At 44.4% G+C, this 19,558-nt stretch overlaps 2 protein-coding genes across 2 annotated transcripts; one reads left to right on the top strand and one right to left on the bottom strand.

Annotated features, from left to right (window-relative positions):
• Nucleotides 1–11: 11 nt before the first annotated feature.
• LOC139368780 (protein LSM14 homolog B-like) lies at nt 12–3,407 on the bottom strand. Its single transcript, XM_071108113.1, has 8 exons — nt 3,287–3,407; nt 2,810–2,973; nt 1,976–2,108; nt 1,649–1,837; nt 1,215–1,292; nt 902–1,063; nt 486–624; nt 12–352 (listed from the first exon to the last, which is right to left on the bottom strand). Exons 1-8 carry the CDS (start codon nt 3,405–3,407, stop codon nt 205–207), a joined length of 1,134 nt encoding a protein of 377 aa, XP_070964214.1. The 3' UTR covers nt 12–204.
• Nucleotides 3,408–3,689: 282 nt separating this feature from the next.
• On the top strand, nt 3,690–15,416 carry LOC139368778 (transcription initiation factor TFIID subunit 4-like). The gene is made up of 16 exons (XM_071108108.1): nt 3,690–4,747; nt 4,902–5,696; nt 7,521–7,669; nt 7,761–7,880; nt 7,973–8,092; nt 8,182–8,304; nt 8,420–8,509; nt 8,634–8,876; nt 9,268–9,403; nt 11,133–11,247; nt 11,382–11,551; nt 11,637–11,767; nt 12,020–12,145; nt 12,261–12,317; nt 12,523–12,642; nt 13,412–15,416. Exons 1-16 carry the CDS (start codon nt 4,516–4,518, stop codon nt 13,574–13,576), a joined length of 2,892 nt encoding a protein of 963 aa, XP_070964209.1. The 5' UTR covers nt 3,690–4,515; the 3' UTR covers nt 13,577–15,416.
• The last annotated feature ends 4,142 nt before the right edge of the window (nt 15,417–19,558 follow it).

Genomic DNA, 19,558 nt, shown 5'->3' with positions numbered 1-19,558 from the left:
CAAAATGTTACATTTTGGTTAACTACAAAAACTAAAGTACATACACAACCAACCACAGTGGCAATTCATGCACAGTAACCCAAGCATCAAACGAGGCCTGCAGGGTTAAAAGAAAAAATATTACTAGCCTTGCCTGGTTACTCAAATCGCAAGCAATATATACCCAGGCTTTTGAATAAACATACGTCCTTACTCACTTGACCCTCACAGCCTCCCAGTTCGCTGGGAGGGCCGGCGCTGTGCGGACCCTAGCCCTCGCCGGCCGCGGTAGCCCCCACGGAACCTCAGGAAGCGACCAGGAACCCCAAAGGTCTCAACGTTCAGCTTCCTCTCCTCTGCCCTGGTAGTGCGTCTGGGTCATAGTGTAACATGATTAGACAAGCACAGAGATTAGTCAGATCTTCATAAGCATTTTGTGACACATGAAATTGACAGCACAATACATAGTCACTTTCAGAGCACATCTATAAAATAAACATGGTCACCTGGATTTATGGTCTGACGAGATGTTGTCAAAGAAGGATTTGGCCTTGTCATAGTAGCACTTGGGCCCAAATGGATCCCTCTCCACTGTCTTCTCACCAGTGTCTACTTCTGGTTTCGCCTTCCCTTCATCCTGTGTTTCTAGTGAAGATGCAAGCATGGATGAACAATGAACAAAATCATGGTTCTGAAATGCTTGCAGATGATACCAAATAATATTTTTGTAGGATACATTTCCGCCAGAGTTATAAGTCCCCTTCTTGCATTAATTTCCCCAATCAGTGATGGCCAAATCATGAGCTAATGGTTGCCTAATGCATGATCACAGTCATGGTCAAATTGCCACATTCCTGCAACTACAGTACAAAGCACGAAGGCCCATTGGTCACGGACATGTGGTTATTTTAATGCAACCAACCTTTGATGTTCAACTTGTCCTGCATCTCCCGCTCTAGCGCTTCCTTGTCGAACTGGGCATTTGCAGAATCAAAGTCGAAGTCTGACTCAAACTTGAGGGTGCTGGGCATGGAGCTCTTCACAAGGAGCTGGCCCCGATTACGATTCCTGGGCCTACGAGCTCCTGCAGGACAAAAATGGAAAGAATGATAAGTCATTCATTCTAAGGTATGAGAAATTCTATAACAAAATGGTTTACTATACAACCATCCAGAGCAAATTAGATTTGTCCCTGGCCTAAGAGCTAAAAAAAAGGGGGGGGGGGGGGGGGTCACCTTGTCTCCTCCTTGGTGGTAGCCTGTTCTCGTCATTGGCTTGGGAAGTTGTACGCCGAAGCTGTACATCGGAGCCACCTGATGGTAGAAAACTAGTTGCAAATCACAATACATAGTCCGTTTTACAGTATGAATGCATGTTTTTCCACAGGGGTAATTTTTTATTACATCTACAACTTAACCAGAGCAAACAAGTGAAATGACATCAGTTAAATTCAAAATCAGGCATTATGCCAATGTATACTATGGGAAGTAGTGCATCTTCTACAATGCAAAAGCTGAACACACATTCAGGTCCTTTCTATTTTTCATATTCTACAATGCATTTCTTTATCCTTATTTTACAAGCATAAAGTAAATACAGAGGAGCCCCCCCCCCCCATATCAGCCTGAAGTACCACCAGCTCATCCCGGCTTGCTCCCAGTCTGCTTACTGCCTGGTCCAGAACGTCTCTGGGGCTGTGGGCTCCCTCGTGCAGCTGGCTGCATGGGCCTACTGGTCTCCCTGCGCTGCTCCTGAGACAGACTCTGACCTTTCTTCTGCCCTGTCTCATCTAGAGGCACAGTCTGGACAGCCTGCTCCACCATAGGACCCCTTCTCACTTGAGGGCCATGAGTTCCACCTGAGTAGAACAGGACCAAGAGGGAGGTTATATATCATCATTGGAAACAAGCACCCGATAATGGATTTTATCATTAAAATGAATAGTGTTGCAACATAAATCATCTCCATCAGTTCCCAGTCTTATTCACTGACTCACCCAAACCAAGGGATGCAGCATACTGCTGGTTGAGCAGATAGTTTGCTGCTAGCTGGTTATACGATGGGATCCTGTAGGGACTGATTGGTCCTGGAGTTGGATTATAGGAGGACGCTGAGGTGCTGAGTGATGACTGAACCCCACCAAAACAAGGAAAGAATACAGCAAATGTATAAATAATTTACTCGAAACACTGATATTATGGATGGGCTCATGGCATAGCCCTTGATCATGACTCAATTACATTACACAAATCATTGGACGAAGACGTTTTCTGTAGGGGGAGTTTTGTTAACTAAGATCCCCGATGCTCAATCTGAACAATAACGTGTCGCTTGCAGTACAGTATTGGAAGCAGAAGGACTTTAGCTTTCATTACACAACACCGAGAAATACTTTAAAAAGTAAAACGTTTAAATTGATAAACACCCAAGGGCTAGTGTTCCCAAATTGCCATATCTCCATATTACAGCGTTTGTTTACGGAAAACAGAAGACAAGCGACTACCTTTGCTAATTAGCGTGTTCCAAACACCTTTGTGTAAGCCAGCTCTGGAAATGTGGTGGAAGTGTAGTTTTGTTGGATGGAGGCACCCATAGCTGTATCGATCTGTGCAAAACGGCTACAGTAAGTGCATCTTTAGTATTTGAATGACGTTTTCCCTTGATGAAATGGCCATATGTTTCAAAAGCAGTATCGCAAGCGATGATTGGCGTTTCTTAACGCTAAAACACAGCGTCAGTACTGTAGTTCACACTAGGCAGTCTTGGGCGAAGCTAATGGTTGAGAAGGCAGAATGTCGCGTAGAGTGAGAGGGAGGCATAGCCTGCCTACCTGCACAATGGCAGTGTCCTGGGGCAGGCCATGGTGGGATTTTGGAGGCTCACACAATGAGATGTCTTTGATATCACTTCCTCTGAATATGATGTACTCATAGACGTCGTCTTTGGGAGGGGTTGGCCTGTCTGTGGGTCGGCCCTCTGATCCAAATGACTTCACTGCATATGAACAAGAAAACAATCATGGAAGGTCATTGACAGGCCAACGCAGATGTTTTTACTATGGAATCCATTGACATCTGTACACACAAACTATCCGGTAAAATACAACAGTAGGCCTAAGTGACCATATTGAAACTTTACTTTCACATCCCACTGCTCGCATTGTCTGTGTTTAAAGTATGGGCTCCATCATCTATTTGTAATGCCACATGTGATCACAATCCCTTATTTTAGGAGCAAACAGGTCTTCTTTGACTACAACTGCTGTCTGAGAGTGGATATGCTCTCTTTTGCCGCTCGCATAATTTACCTTTTGTCAACACCACTGTCGAATTCACGGTATCGATGGTGTATAAAATGCCCTCATACCGATTTAGAGCTTTGGAAATCAAGCCGATTTTACTGCCGATATAAGGAGTCCCGACGCTCATGGTGGCTGGTGAACTAATGGCAACAAGTAATCGTCAAGTAGCCTAATCTCTGCGTTGTATTTTAAATGTGATTCACATGACAGCAAGGTAATATGCGGCTCATTAGAGGGAATTTATGGACCATCACTCCAAGGTAAGCCATGGGCCACGCCTTCTCATTTACAAGTGCACCTGTGCCTCAAGGGGTCATGGTTGGATTGCATTTGCTGAAGAGTTATAAAAGTTAATTGGAACTTAATCAACCATATATGTAACAGGTATTGATGGCATATATGCATATGTAACAGGTATTGATGGCATATATGCATATTGGCTAAGTGTCGTTGCAAATATGCCGAGTTCATGCAATTTCGTTCTATGATATTTATTGTAGCCCATAAACTAGGCTAAATATCAATAGGCTAATCAAAAACAAATTTACAATATGACCGAAACCAATAAATATATGATAATTGTATAGGCCTATAATGTTTTTATTCAACTTTATTAAAATTATATTTAGCCTACACATTCTCTCTCGAGCGCATTAGCACCAGCATACCAAGTGAAAGTTAAAATATCACATGTACATCAATTTCTAACGTATGAATAGGCTACCGTTACATGTCCGCAGTAAAACAAAGTCACTGACAGATGCTATTGTCCTGCATATGTGTCAGTGTTTGTCAGTGGGCACGAAGCTGGTTGTCCAGTTCTGACAGTCGGCAGCGAGCGCTCGACCAGCGCCCTCGTGCGGGCGGTGACAGCAGCTGTAGGACAGACCGCCTGAAAAACAACGCAGCCATTTTGAGTCGAGAATAAAAACTAAAAGAAACCCACTGCATTTCCTCTATAATGATTCAAAATAGTAACAAAACTCGGTAACATAATCGATGTGTGGTTCGTTTCCATTTGGCAACGCTAGCCGCACAACTACCAAATGCAACCCTGTACTGTCGTCCCAATTTTTTCGCCCGTGCTATATCGCATCCTGCTGCGATTCCTTAAATGTAATTTATAACAATTCATCCCAAACTGTAAATCTAACAATAACCAATCAGAGCACCCTGGAATCCGATGTGAGTGACGGAGTATCCAATCGGTGCAGGCGTCTCACGAGCGAGTAAAGATGGCGGCGGGCTCCGATTTACTGGATGATGTTTTCTTCAACACAGAGGTGGACGAGAAAGTAGTTAGTGATCTAGTTGGGTCTTTGGAGTCTGAGCTCACGGGATCGGGTCGTGGAAAGTCTTCAGTTAGGGTCCAGGCTGCAGCAAATCACATTGACAACTCAGCTGTAGGTCGCAATTCCAATGTCCAGGACAGCGAAATGGGACTTTCACAAGAGCTTGCTAAACCAGGTAAAATAGATTACTGGTTAACGTTAGCTTATTCTGGTCACGTTGTTTTTCTGTTTTTGTCTCTTTTAGCCACACATTTTGACAACTTGCTTATACAGCTACACATGTTAAATTGATAGATATTCCCATCCCTCATCTGTTTCCTATTTTGTAGGGACTGGCGTGCCAGGGGGGGTCATTAATAGTAGGAGGTCCCAGGGTTCAACCATGTATGCTGCGGTCGGGACAACGGCGGTGGGATCGAGCATGACAGCCGGGCACAGTCCGAGCAAGACTGGGGCAGTCAGTGGTGTGATAACGGAGGTTCCCGATCACGGAGCTGGGATCAGAAAAACTGGGGCGGCTGGTGTGCAAACTTTAAATGGAAGGAGCGTTGTGATAAACTCTCATAATTCAGGAAGTGTTGCGGCTTTGGTGAGCTCGGCAAGCAGCACAGTGCCCGCCGTCGCGGTTGTCAACAACGGACCGAGCTCCGTAGTCAAAGGAAACGTAGTCTTACCCTCAACTTCCAGCACAGTCATTCAAACACCTCTTATGCACAATGCTGTCACTTCAACTGTGATATCGTCTCAGCTGTCTGTTCTAAACAGTGTGCCCACTGTCACGCTCGTGAGGCCGCCTATGCAACCCCTCGGAACAGTCACCGCGCAGAGCGGGAGTAATAATACGGTTCTGATACGATCTGTCAACGTTGCCCACCCTGCAAGTTCAGAAGCGCAAATCAACACATTGGAGTCTCCAAAAACGACCACACAAACGACTTCAGAAGTGACCAGCCCCAGTGTTGTAGGTAAAAGCCTGGTTTTACAGAATGTGAGGACCTCCATCCCATCGACTATTGCAGCCTGTCCTGGTGGGATAAAGGCGATCGCGCCACAGGTGTTCTCCCCGAGACTTCCGCAACCCCAACAAAATGCTTCAAACATCCAAAACATTCAGCTCCCTCCAGGTAACTTTCATTCTCAGGTGTTTTGACGTAGTAGTAGCCAGTTAGGGAGAAGTCGGCATTAGTGGGCCATTTCTTTTAGGGTACTGTATCTGTACTATAATTTTGCAGCCCAGTCCCAACACATGTTATTTGTTTTTTGCTGAATGTGTTCTGTGCATGAAAACATGGTTTTGCTGAGTGTGACATCGTTGTGGTGTTTGTGTGTGATCAGGTTTCTCAGATGGAGAGACCAGATGAAACATGCTGTACATAGGAAACATATAACCTGTCATTCTGTCAACTATAATTCAACAATCTAGCTTTTCATGTTGAAGTTAATATTTACTGGTAGTGTTTTGAAATATAATAACCATTCACGTAAATAGTTATAATATTTATGAAAATCGGATTTATAGTGGTGTCCCACTGTTTGGATAGTGGGACAGGGACTTTTTTAGCTATTAAAATGCACAAAATAAAATGTTTCATCAAATTTAAATGTAAATTCACTCATTGGATATTCTAAAATACATTGAAATATATTCTTTTAGTTGCTCCTAACATCTGTAAATCGATTCTAGACGCTATTTGGCACATAAACAGCATAGGATGATGATGGATAGAATTAGCGGGAAATAGCAAGAGTAGGAAAGGAAAGAAAGGACAGTGACATTAGAAAGAGAGGATAGAAAAGAGGCACAATTTTTGAAAGGGACAGTTTTTTTGGGGGGGGGGGGGGGGGGGGGGGGGGGTAAAGCTGTGGTGTCTCTGTTAGATTTTTCACCATGAGCTTGGAGTGTTCCCAAATACATTTTCCAAGGGCATTGAGAGGGTCTAGTCGAAGGTTGTCTTTAACTAAAAAAAATTTATACAGATGGTGTGCTTTCTATAAGCCTCTACAAAGTATAATTGATGATTTCACAAGTGCCAGTGGGCCACTGTGTTCTTAATGAGAAAATAGTGTCCCACTTCATCTACTAAAGTGTCCCACTAGCATTGTAGGGCTCTGGTTTTGTTTTAGGGGATGTAGCATCCACTGAATAATACATGGTTAACTTGTTTTATCATTAAAATGTAGATAAGACATTCATTAATTTAAATAAACATTGCTTGAGTAGGGGTACACTGATTTTGACTGTCTACATGGCAATCTACCAAAAAGTGTCCCACTAAAGCTGACTTCACCCTATGTCAGTTAGCCACAGTCGAGAGAGGCTACAATTTATTTTGCGGGCAGCTTAAAACACTCTCTGTGAAACAGAAACTTTGTTGCAAACTTGTAGTTAACATTTGAGATGTCATATCAGCTACAGTTGCCATCGTTGCTGCACCTTTGGTTTGTTTATTAGACAAAACTCCTTGTGCATGTGGGCGTGTTTTGCTGTCAGTTGTTTATTCTCCACGAGCACATTGACCTGTGGGAACGTTCTATTGATTCTGTCTACTTGTGTCGTCTGTAAAATCACACACAGGCTACCCTGGCACACATACAATGGACTGATTTGATCAATAGGCACGCTGACACCATAGCACATCATGTAATGTAGTTGCATGCATGTGGCACATTTTCTGTGGGAGTTGTATGTCTCACAGGTTCTGGCTAACAATGCTAGCTCTAGTTAAACTCTCCACTGAGAGCTGAATGTTTTTTGTTGTTGTTGTGACAATAAAAAAGGTCATTTTCTGCCAAGAGTGGCCAACACTGTATTTTCTAACCAAACAAAGTGTTTCCATAGTTATTATTAAGATATGTAACGTTATTTGTATTTAGCAAGTAAGTGTCTGTCTGTCGATCTATATCCCCTGTTTGACTTCTTACCCCTGACCCCTCCATGCCCTGTGTAGGCATGGTGCTGGTACGCAGTGAGAGTGGGCAGCTTCTGATGATCCACCAGCAGACCCTGGCCCAGATGCAATCCCAGTCCCAGAGCGCCATGACCCCACGGGCAGCTACCCCCACCAGCACTCCCCCTGTCCAGATCACTTCTGTACAGGTGCACACACACACTAATCATCTCTTACCTACAGTGATGGAGAGATCACAGTGTGAACCCCTGAACCCTTGTCCTCTCCTCTGTCCTGCAGGCTCCAGGGACGCCCATGATGTCCCGTCAGGTGACCCCCACCATCACTAAGCAGGGCTCCACGGCCCAGACCACCGTCCAGGCCACCACCACCCTCCAGAGGCCTCCTGTACTACAACAGGTAGGTACACAACTCATCCCCCTCTTCAATTCTCTTCAATCTCCCCCTTAGTCTTATTTCATACCCTGCTTCCTCTTTCCCACCTCCTATAGAACACCATTATGCTGGGTGGAGCGGCCGCCACCTCAGGTCAGGCTCCAGTGCAGCCTTGCTCAGCAGCAGTCACCCAGAGAGCAGGGACACCAGGCGCCCCCACGGTCGTTTCTACCATGGTGAGACAACACTCATCTCCCTCCTGCCGACATTTATCTACTCCTAAATAGTCATGCAGTAGTCCTAACTTGTGTATATGTGTGTTTAGGAGATCCTGGAGAATGTGAAGAAGTGTAAGAACTTCCTGTCCACGCTGATCAAACTGGCATCCAGCGGGAAGCAGTCGTCTGAGACCACAGCCAACGTCAAGGAGTTAGTCAAGAGCCTGCTGGTACACCTTTCTGTCTGTTTGGCCATCTGTCTGGCCATCTGTCTGTCTCTTGCACTCACTCTCACTATTTTTATCACTTGATCTTTCTATGTTGTCTGTTTTTCTACCACCACAGGAGAGTAAGATCGAAGCGGAGGACTTCACCAGTCGGTTATACCGGGAGCTCAACTCCTCTCCTCAGCCATATCTCGTGCCTTTCCTCAAGGTGAGACTGATGGCTTTTCCCTTCTCTAATGTAGCTAGCTATACACCCAAATAAATACAAGTGGCCAACAATGCAATATACTGTAGATGAGAGAATGATTTGTGCTCTTCCTCCCCATCTCCAGAGGAGTCTTCCTGCACTGCGTCAAATGACCCCTGACTCGGCAGCCTTCATCCAGCAGAGCCAGCTGCCTCACACTGGCGCCCAGCCTGCCGCCCCCTCCAAGGCCTTGACTGCTGCGGTGCTGGGGGGCATGTCCACGGCACAGAACTCCCGTCTCAACAGTAGTAGCCCTGGGGCCAAGGGGACCATGCACCAGTCTCCTGTTATCAGCCTGGCCCAGACACCTCATAACAAGCCTGGCCTGGTATACTATATCCTAACGATACTCCACTCAGTGTTTCCTCTGTTGTATGGGTAGGGTGCCTTGTTGTTTTAATGTAATGGGAAGTCTATATGACTGTATGTTATGTTGAGGGATGACCCCAAGTGTATCGCCTGGTTACGCGTCCACCATAGTTGCTGGAAACATGCTGGAAAGGACTATGTGAAAAGGAAATACCCGAGCCTGCACAGTAAGGTTCAGGTCTGCACTCTTTCTTTCTCTCTGGCCTCTCTCACTTTCTCTCTCTGTTTTCTCTCTCTCTGTTTTCTCTCTCTGGTCTCGCTCTCTCTCTCTGGTCACTCTCTCTCTCTGGTCTCACTCTCTATGGCCTCTCTCTGTCTCTCTCTGCCTCTCTCTGTCTCTGTGTGTGTAGATGGTGCCTCAGCAGCAGGGGGCAATGGGGAGGCCTCAGGTGACTCTGGCCCAGTCACCCATGGTTACGCTCCGAGGCCAGCCCCACAGTCACATCATCATGGGGCAGCCGCAGGTGGTCAGACAGCTTCAGACAGGTGTGTGTGTTTTGTATTTTCTGTGTCCTTTCTTATCCCATTACAATCTTAGCCCTGTCGAAGCCGGGGGGGGTGGGGGGAGTATTCAGAAATGTGAAAAGTATTCAGACCCCTCGACTTTCTCCACATTCTGTTACGTTAGTCTTTTTCAGAAGTATTCAGACTGTTTACTCAGTATTTTGACGCACTTTTGCCAGCGATTACAGCCTTGAGTCTTCTTGGGTATGACACTACAAGCTTGGCACACCTGTATTTGAGGAGTTTCTCCCATTCTTCTCTGCCATTCCTTTCAAGCTCTGTTAGGTTGGATGGGGAACGTCGCTGCACAGCTATTTTTAGGTCTCTCCAGAGATGTTCGATCAGGTTCAAGTCCAGTCTCCGGCTAGGCCACTCACTTTTATTGAGGAGATGGTTGTCCTTCTGGAAGGTTCTTCCATCTCCACAGAGGAACTCTGGAGCTCTGTCAGAGTGACCATCGGGTTCTTGGTCACCTCCCTGACCAAGGCCCTTCTCCCCTGATTGCTCAGTTTGGCCAGGCGACCAACTCTAGGAAGAGTCTTGGTGGTTCCAAACTTCTTCCATTTAAGAATGATGGAGGCCACTGTGTTCTTGGTGACCTTCAGTTCACCAGAAATGTTTTGGTACCCTTCCCCATATCTGTGCCTCGACATAATCCTGTCTCGGAGCTCTACGGACACTTCCTTAGACCTCATGGCTTTGGTTTTTGCTTTGCCATTACGGGGGATATTGTGTAGATTGATGAGGAAAACAATTCATTTAATCCATTTTAGAATAAGGCTGTAACGTAACAAAATGTGGAAAAAGTCCAGGGGTCTGAATATTTCAGAATGCTCTGTATCCTTCCATTCATTTTTTCAACTGGTACGGGGGACCTTCAGATGTGTCTTGTGAGGCAATGCTAATTAGATTTCCGCTGGGGCGCAGACATCGACTCTATCTGCATTTTGCCTGTGTGTTTGATGCATGCGTTTGTGTACTCGTCATAGATGAACATTCTAATAGAAATATAATTTATACAAAATATAAAATATACTATGGGCCTAATAGTACTTTGTATTACCTGATTAATTGTATTATTTAATGCTTTGATACCATCACTGTAGAATGTGATACGACACCTGTGCAGGATTGGATCTTTGCTGTGTGAGGTATTTTTCCCACTGGGCTGTGAGGCTCTGGGACAAAGACACACACAGTGTGAACAATGCCAGTTAGCAGTGTCCATGATCGAAGGCGACAGATAGAAAGAAGTGTACTGGTTCTGTCTGTGGCCAGCTGCTATTAGCTAGTGGAGACGGCAGTAATATGATAAGTGCTGCTGCTGTGGGTGTGTATGTGTGTCCAGTGTCCTCCTGGCTTGCCTTGCTGGCTTCACTGACCGAGGACTATATTGAAACACTTCCCCTTGTGACATATGTATATAACTGCATGCTATATTGATCAAGTGTATTGATGGATGGGGTTTTGAGGGAACCGTGGAAAGCTCTCCATCTGTGAAATGTGTTCTTCCGCCATCTCTCTTCCTCTTGACGTCCGTTTCTCTTTTCTGCTTACAACAACTCTACCAAGAAAAAGTGAATTATTTATTACTGAGTTATGATATACAATGTGAAAGAGTTAGGAGGTTAAATAAAAATATAGTGTCTCTGTTATGTAACTGCCCCCTCACTTTCTTGCGCTCTCTCTCCGTCTCTTCCCTCTCTCTCAGTTCCTGTAGTGAAGCAGGCTCTAGCACCAGGAGCCAAGGTAACACTGGGGCCCCAGTCTATGCTCTCTGTAGTACTGAAGAACAGGCAGAAGGAGGCAGGCGGAGGGACCTTCAAGTAAACACATACACACACACACACTCATAGACGCACACACACACACTCATAGACATACATGTCCAAATCAGATGATTTTGGAATTCTTCAAGTGAAAATGAGGCCTTATAAACTGTTTCTCTCCCTCCATTCAGGGATGATGATGATATAAATGACGTGGCCTCTATGGCTGGAGTCAACCTATCAGAGGAGAGTGCCCGCATTCTGGCAACCAACTCTGAGCTGGTCGGCATGGTGACTCGCTCTTGTAAAGACGAGGCCTTCCTCTACACCTCTTCACTAACCCAGAGAGTACATGAGATAGGTGAGACACACACACACACACATACACACACCCACATTCAGTACCTAAAATCTATGACATCTCCTGTCCTCTTGTGTTGTAACAGGCGGGAGGTTAGGGGTGACTGACCTGGGACCGGAGGTGATCAGCTACGTGTCCCATGCAACACAGCATCGACTGCAGAACCTGCTGGAGAAATTGACGGTGGTGGCGCAGCAGAAAAGCATCACCTTCAAGGTGAATGAACACAGCTTATGTGGGTGTTTGTGTGGAAGAGTTATTTCATGAGCTATTCAAGTTGTATATATATTTAGTCAAAACCAGTTTATTTCGTATTTGATCTTCACTGGTGCTCATTGCAACAGTTTTGCAAAAAGTGCTGAAATAATTTGATGATGCCAGTGATAATATCTGATTGAACCATTTTACCCTTGTAATTCATTATTTATCTTTCCCCTCTCCCTCCATCTCTCTCTCGCTCTCCTTCAGGAGGATGATAAGTGTGAACAGGTGAGTGATGTGCGATCACAGCTGAAGTTCTTTGAGCAGCTGGATCAGATGGAGAAACAGAGGAAGGAGGAGCAGGAGAGAGAGATCCTGATGAAGGCAGCTAAGGTAACTAACTCTCCACCAGAGGCAGTAATGTATAGCTGTTTATGCCATCTAGTGGTCATATACTGTAAGTGCTAGTAGTGTTGATACTGAATACTGTGCCTCTTTCTTCCCCCAGTCTCGATCACGACAAGAGGACCCAGAGCAGCTTCGGCTTAAACAGAAGGCTAAAGAGGTAAGAGTACAGGCTGGTGTAGCTGTATACATGGTGTGTGTAACATGCTGTATGTGAATGAATTGTAGTGTTTCTCATACTCTTTGTGTCAATATGTTCATTTATAGTGGGTGCCGGTATGTGTGGTCATGTGTCTGTCTTCAGGCAAAGTAGTCTTGTATTGTAATGCCTGTTCCCTCTCTCTGTGTGTGTGTGTGTGGTCTAGATGCAGCAGCAGGAACTGAATCAGATCAGGCAGAAGGAGGCCAACATGACGGCCCTGGCAGCCATCGGCCCCAGGAAGAAAAGGAAAATGAACTCCCCTGTCAGCGGAACCGGGGCTGAGGTAGAGTATCATAACCAAACATAGACTAGTACTCTGGGCTAGATCATTGACTCCTGATCAATTACATTAATTTATAAAGCCCTTCTTACAACAGCTGATGTCATAAAGTGCTGTACACTAACCCGAACCAGAACCACCCCATGAGGGGTGGCCAGTCCTCTTCTGGCTGTGCCGGGTGAAGATTATAACAGAACATGGCCAAAATGTTCAAATGTTCATAGATGACCAGCAGGGTCTAATAATAATAATCACAGTGGTTGTATCGGGTGCAACAGGTCAGCACCTCAGGAGTAAATGCTGTCTCTAGAGAGTTTAAAACGGCAGGTCTGGGACAAGGTAGCACGTCTGGTGAACAGGTCAGGGTTCCATAGCCGCAGGCAGAACAGTTGAAACTGGAGTAGCAGCACGACCAGGTGGACTGGGGACAGCAAGGAGTCATCAGGCCAGGTAATCATGAGGCATGATCCTCGGGCTCAGGGTGAGAGAGGGGGGGAGAGAGAGAGAATATATATACTTTAATTCACACAGGACACTGGATAAGGCAGGAGAAATACTCCAGATATAACAGACTGTCTCTAGCCCCCCGACACAAACTATTGCAGCATAAATACTGGAGGCTGAGACAGTATCCTAATGGATATTAACAAAGAAAATAATGCTTTTAGATGATAGCACCCTATCATACACATATTTTTGAAGATCAAATGGACTTTACTTCCTCTATCTTCCCCCACCTCTCTCTCCCCTTCTTCCTCCTCTTTCTCTTCAGGACTTGTGCTCTGGTCCCTCTCCGTCAGGTGGGTACAGTAGCGGAGGCTCCAGGCCTCAGCGCCAGCGCATCACCCGGGTTAACCTCAGGGACCTGCTCTTCTGTCTGGAAAATGAGAGGGAGACCAGCCGCTCACACCTGCTCTATAAAGGCCTCCTCAAATAACACAGGGAGACCGGACATGCCCAATAACGCTTTTCTAAGGGACAAGAAATTAATGAGACTAACCAAGTCACTCACCTCCCTAACAGACAGAGACCAGCCACTCCCTATAGCACCTCCCTAACACAGAGACCAGCCACTCCCTATAGCACCTCCCCTAGAGACAAGAACAACCAATAGCACCTCCCTCAAAGGGCAAGATAGACCAGCTACCCTTGATGGTACCGTCTCTTCTTCTGTGCTCTCCTAGAATCATGACCTCCTAGACTAGAGGAGAGACCAATGACACCTGGAAAATGAATCATCAGCTGAACCCTACACTCCCTCCTCAAGAGAGACCAGGCTGTTGCAGCTGTGAAACAATGAGTTGTTGGGACTGACCTATCAGACTAGCTCTTCTGGCCTTCTTCGCAATTGCCTGATCCCTCCTGATGACCCAGTTGGACATGACTTCAACAAGGTCACCAGGAGAGATCTGCCAATAAAGTTGGAAGTCCCACCTAGTTGACCACATTAAAATGGTGGATGCCCCCAATGGCGCTGCCTATGCTAATACGGCCTTTTGTCCACTAGAGGCCTCAATCATTCTCCATGTTAGAGACCTGCTACTGGCAACCAGGTCCCCTCCCATACACTCCCCTAGAGGGGAAATGCTCTTATTTGTGAGGTCTCCTTTGGGTCTGGAAATATCCTCATGTTTTGCAGTAGGGACATGCATTAGCTTTTCCATCCTTTAACCTCATGCAATATATGATTAGACGTTCTTTAGAAAGATCCCCAGCTAGAGGACTTTTAAACACGTTTAACCAACAAATGTATAAACCTGCAGGAGTAACGTCAAATACCTGACGATCCAGAGACTCTGTGCATTTTGTTGAGGAGACGTTTTATTTGTCCTATTTTCTAGTCATTCATTCTAGTGCTCTTTTACTGACTGAGGATTATTTTAATTTGACTGGTATTACTCTTACATCGAGCTGCCTTGCAGCCATAATAAGCCATATTAATCATACATCTCTAACTCTCCACCTCTGATGACAGAACTCTTTCTCAATCAGTCAATATTCCACAGAGATTTTAGACTTGTTTGATTTCTGCTTTAGCATCTCTTCCCAGGTGCTTGTGTGTTGGACTTTGTTTTTAATCACTTATAATGATTATTTATTTTGTCAGCATGTCTGTTGCTAACATTTGTACATGTATATGCATACATGAAAACACACACACATCCTATGGAAGCAGTCGGTAAATTGTAGGTTTTTATCAGTAGACCGTGTGAAGAAATTGATATACAATATATATATATTTTTTTCAGAAGAGTAATGTAAAACAATTTACATTAATTAATTGATGCAACAATGAAAAGTGAGACTGATGCAAAGTTGGCAATAGATAGCGTTTATGATTGAAGGGAGGCCATTGCTAGCTGACATGGTGATGTGGGATGGAATGCAGAATATGGTATACAGAATGCACCCCCGAACGATCCGTTTTTTAATCAAGCAGTCGGTCAGAAGCATACACCCACTTTATGTATATTCTTTATATTTCTAATTGGTTGGTTGTTAAGCTTTTGGATGGTATTGATGAAACCTTTCAGACTGTACATATTTTTCAATACTGTAGCCCCTATCAGCTGTTACGCATCTTTCCCTTTATCCATGTTCTATCAGAGAACTGTTTTTAGTGAAAAACCTGAAGCAGATGACTTCTTATTAATATCTTGTACATTTTGCACAGCCACTTGTTAATATGTAAATATTCTAACTGAAAGAATGTTTTTTAATTGCAATTGTTTTATAGTTGATTGAGAGAGAATGCTCTCCTTCATTAAAAAAATGAAAAATAGGTTGTTAGTACTATCTTTCTGCCTGGTCCCAGTGAAAACGGTGGATCTTGCCAATGCCTGTGTTTTATAGTTTGTCTTATACAGTGGTTATCAACTTTATTAGCCCAAAGACAGATGGGCTCCAATGATGTAGCTATGATGAATGATTTTACATTTTAATTAATATAGTTCCTGAGTTAAAGTGCATAATTCTTCCACAGGAGGGCACTATTTCGTCACAATCTCTATGTCCCTCAAACAGAGCGAGGCAGCATCAGGCAGAAAACCAAATGAATTAGCTTTGTGTCTTTGGGAGTGAGACCGATCTCACCTGTATCTATGTGGACGTGATCCAAGTCAATGCCGCCAAAGTCACACACGTGTGAATGGAGTTCACAAAGTGAAAATCTCAGGGGGAATGGAGTTCACAAAGTGAAAATCTCAGGGGGAATGGAGTTCACAAAGTGAAAATCTCAGGGGGAATGGAGTTCACAAAGTGAAAATCTCAGGGGGAATGGAGTTCACAAAGTGAAAATCTCAGGGGGAATGGAGTTCACAAAGTGAAAATCTCAGGTGGGATGGAGTTCACAAAGTGAAAATCTCAGGGGGGGTGGAGTTCACAAAGTGAAAATCTCAGGGGGATGGAGTTCACAAAGTGAAAATCTCGGGGGAATGGAGTTCACAAAGTGAAAATCTCGGGGGAATGGAGTTCACAAAGTGAAAATCTCGGGAGAATGGAGTTCACAAAGTGAAAATCTCGGGGGAATGGAGTTCACAAAGTGAAAATCTCGGGGGAATGGAGTTCACAAAGTGAAAATCTCAGGGGGAATGGAGATCACAAAGTGAAAATCTCAGGGGGAATGGAGTTCACAAAGTGAAAATCTCGGGGGGAATGGAGATCACAAAGTGAAAATCTCAGGGGGGATGGAGTTCACAAAGTGAAAATCTCGGGGGGAATGGAGATCACAAAGTGAAAATCTCGGGGGAGTATTTTAAGATGCTACAATGTTTCAAAGCTGAATGCCCGGGGATATGACAGTGGTAAGTTCCTGGGGTGATTTCTCCCAATTCCACCCCTGCATATGGCTCTATCAGTACAGCAGCCTTTGGTGCATACCGTCAGTTTCCCAACCCTTAGCTCAGCAACAGATATGAGTTGAGAATGCCAGACTGATAAGAGATTTTATGAGCAACACTAGCTAGCCAAACAGCACCAGGAGTCATGTCTCTGGCTGTGCTCTGGCTCCAGTGACTTTGAGAATGCAGGCTGTTGATCTGTACGTACACACCACTGGGTTACTACAGACACTCAGACACACACAGTTGGGCAGCTCATTGAGGGCTCACAGTAAAGCGTACAGAGTCATGTCCCTGTTTCAGATAGTGTGGATATTAGGCTTATGGAGTTTGTTTCTGTTCACTCTGCAGACACAGTATATTCCTGTGAATCCCTGTGTCTTCACCCAGTCTATATCCCATACTTGGGCAGCATCGCAAGTCTACCCAAATACTTAGTTTAAGTTGGAAGTTTACATACACCTTAGCCAAATACATTTCAACTCAGTTTTAAACAATTCCTGACATTTAATCAGAGTACAAAAATCCCTGTTTTAGGTCAGTTAGGATCACCACTTTATTTTAAGAATGTGAAATGTCAGAATAATATTAGAGAGAATGATTTATTTCAGCTTTTATTTATTTCAGCAAATTCCCAGTGGGTCAGAAGTTTACATACACTTGATTAGTATTTAGTAGCATTGCCTTTAAATTGTTTAACTTGGGTCAAATGTTTCGGGGAGCCTTCCACAAGCTTCCCACAATAAGTTGGGTGAATTTTGTCCCATTCCTCTTGACAGAGCTTGTGTAACTGAGTCAGGTTTGCAGACCTTGATCGTACACGCTTTTTCAGTTCTGCCCACACATTTTCTATGGGATTGAGGTCAAGGCTTTGTGATCCAATACTTTGACTTTGTTGTCCTTAAGCCATTTTGCATCATCTTTGGAAGTATGCCTGGGGTCATTGTTCTCTTGGAAGACCCATTTGCGACCAAGCTTTGACTTCCTGACTGATGTCTTGAGATGTTGCTTCAATATATCCACAATTTTCCCTCCTCATGATGCCATCTATTTTGTGAAGTGCATAAGTCCCTCCTGCAGCAAAGCACCCCCACAACATGATGCTGCCACGCCCGTGCTTCACAGTTGGGATGGTGTTCTTCGGCTTGCAAGCATCCCCCTTTTTCCTCTAAACATAACGATTGTCATTATGGCCAAACAGTTCTATTTTTGTTTCATCAGACCAGAGGACATTTCTCCAAAAAGTACGATCTTTGTCCCCATGTGCAGTTGCAAACCGCAGTCTGGCATTTTTATGGTGGTTTTGGAGCAGTGGCTTCTTCCTTGCTGAGCGGCCTTTCAGGTTATGTCGATATAGGACTCGTTTTACTGTGGAAATATACACTTTTTTACCTGTTTCCTCTAGCATCTTCAAAAGGTCCTTTGCTGCTGTTCTGGGATTGATTTGCACTTTTCACACCAAAGTACATTCATCTCTAGGAGACAGAACGCATCTCCTTCCTGAGCGGTATGACGGCTGCGTGGTCCCATGGTGTTTATACTTGCGTACTATTGTTTGTACAGATGAACGTGGTACCTTCAGGCGTTTGGAAATTTCTCCCAAGGATGAACCAGACTTGTGGAGGTCTACAATTTTTTTCTGGGGTCTTGGCTGATTTCTTTTGATCTTTTGAACAACGAGTTTTAATGACTCCAACCTAAGTGTATGTAAACTTCCGACTTTAACTGTATATGTTCATCATTTCTGAGTAATCTTACATATTGCCTTGCACATATCTAATTTAATTGGCAGAAATATGTTAGCAGGTTGAATCACCAAGGAGCCAAATCCCTCTGAGCAGTGGGGCTGAGAGAGAGAGACAGTTTGTTTGGATAGATCCCTACTGATGACTTTCATCCACTGAGTGGTTTTTTATCAGTGGGAGAGGATTAGACAGCGATACTCTTTAGTAAACAGTATTTTTTGGATCTCAGTCGGAGTCTCAATTTGCTGTTGAGAGTTAGAATACACAAGGTGCAATTTCGAAACTTGGTTACAGCAGTTTTGCTCGTGTTATATCACTCACTGACAGTCACTCAATTAGCTCATGACCGTTAAAATATTTTTGATTGGGAAATTAGTTAGTCCAGCCAGATTTTTAGACTTGTAGTAATCATGCCAGAATTATCGACCGGGCATGCAGGGCAAGTGCCCAGGGGCCCTGACCTCCAGGGGGCCCCAATGATTTTGTTAGTCAATCTCACTCAGATATAATATTAATAACCTACCATAAGTCATGGCAAAATGTGTGGAATTGCTGGAAATTTGCTGTCAAATTCATTTGTTTACGTAATACTTTTTCTGCAAACAGATCCCTCAGCATGTATTATATTGAACAAAAATATAAACGCAACATGTAAAGGGTTGGTTCTATGTTTAATGAACTGAAATAAAAGATCCTAGAAATGTTCCATATGCACAAAAATGTATCTCCAATTTTGTGCACAAATGTGTGTGCAAATTTGTTAGTGAGCATTTCTACTTGGCCAAGATAATCCATTCACCTGACAGGTGTGGCATATCAAGAAGCTTGCATGCTTAAACAGCATGATCATTACACAGGTGTGTCTTGTGCTGGAGACAACAAAAGGCCACTCTAAAATGTTCAGTTTTGTCACACAACAGAATGCCACAAATGTCTGAAGTTTTAGGGGAGAATGCAATTGGTATGCTGAATGCAGGAATGTCCAGAGAATTACATGTTCATTTCTCTACCATAGGCCACCTCCAATGTTTATAGAATTTGGCAGTACGTCCAACCGGCCTCATAACTGCAGACCATGTGTAACCACGCCAGCCCAGGAACTTCACATCTGGCTTCTTCACCTGTAGGATTGTCTGAGACCAGCCACCTGGACAGCTGATGAAATTGTGGGTTTGCACAACCAAAAAAGTTATCCAGTAACCATTTCAGAAAATTGCTTCTGTATGCTCGTTGTCCTCACCAGGGTCTTGACCTGACTGCAGTTTGGCGTCGTAACCGACTTCAATGGACAAATGCTCACCTTCAATGGCCACTGGCACGCTGGAGAAATGTGCT

This window comes from Oncorhynchus clarkii, chromosome 16, assembly GCF_045791955.1.
Source record: "Oncorhynchus clarkii lewisi isolate Uvic-CL-2024 chromosome 16, UVic_Ocla_1.0, whole genome shotgun sequence".
Classification (NCBI taxonomy): domain Eukaryota; kingdom Metazoa; phylum Chordata; class Actinopteri; order Salmoniformes; family Salmonidae; genus Oncorhynchus; species Oncorhynchus clarkii.
Note: the sequence above shows the minus strand (reverse complement) of the source record. Positions and strands in the feature narration are given on the sequence as shown.

Excerpts from the sequence above, each read along its gene's own strand:
- LOC139368778 (XM_071108108.1), top strand. The coding sequence starts at position 4,516 with ATGGCGGCGGGCTCCGATTTACTGGATGATGTTTTCTTCAACACAGAG. Across the intron at positions 4,748-4,901 it reads ACAAGAGCTTGCTAAACCAG|GGACTGGCGTGCCAGGGGGG; the intron begins GTAAAATAGATT and ends CCTATTTTGTAG. Across the intron at positions 11,552-11,636 it reads CCAGAGAGTACATGAGATAG|GCGGGAGGTTAGGGGTGACT; the intron begins GTGAGACACACA and ends GTGTTGTAACAG.
- LOC139368780 (XM_071108113.1), bottom strand. The coding sequence starts at position 3,407 with ATGAGCGTCGGGACTCCTTATATCGGCAGTAAAATCGGCTTGATTTCC. Across the intron at positions 1,838-1,975 it reads TGCTGCATCCCTTGGTTTGG|GTGGAACTCATGGCCCTCAA; the intron begins GTGAGTCAGTGA and ends TGTTCTACTCAG. Across the intron at positions 625-901 it reads GGACAAGTTGAACATCAAAG|AAACACAGGATGAAGGGAAG; the intron begins GTTGGTTGCATT and ends CATCTTCACTAG.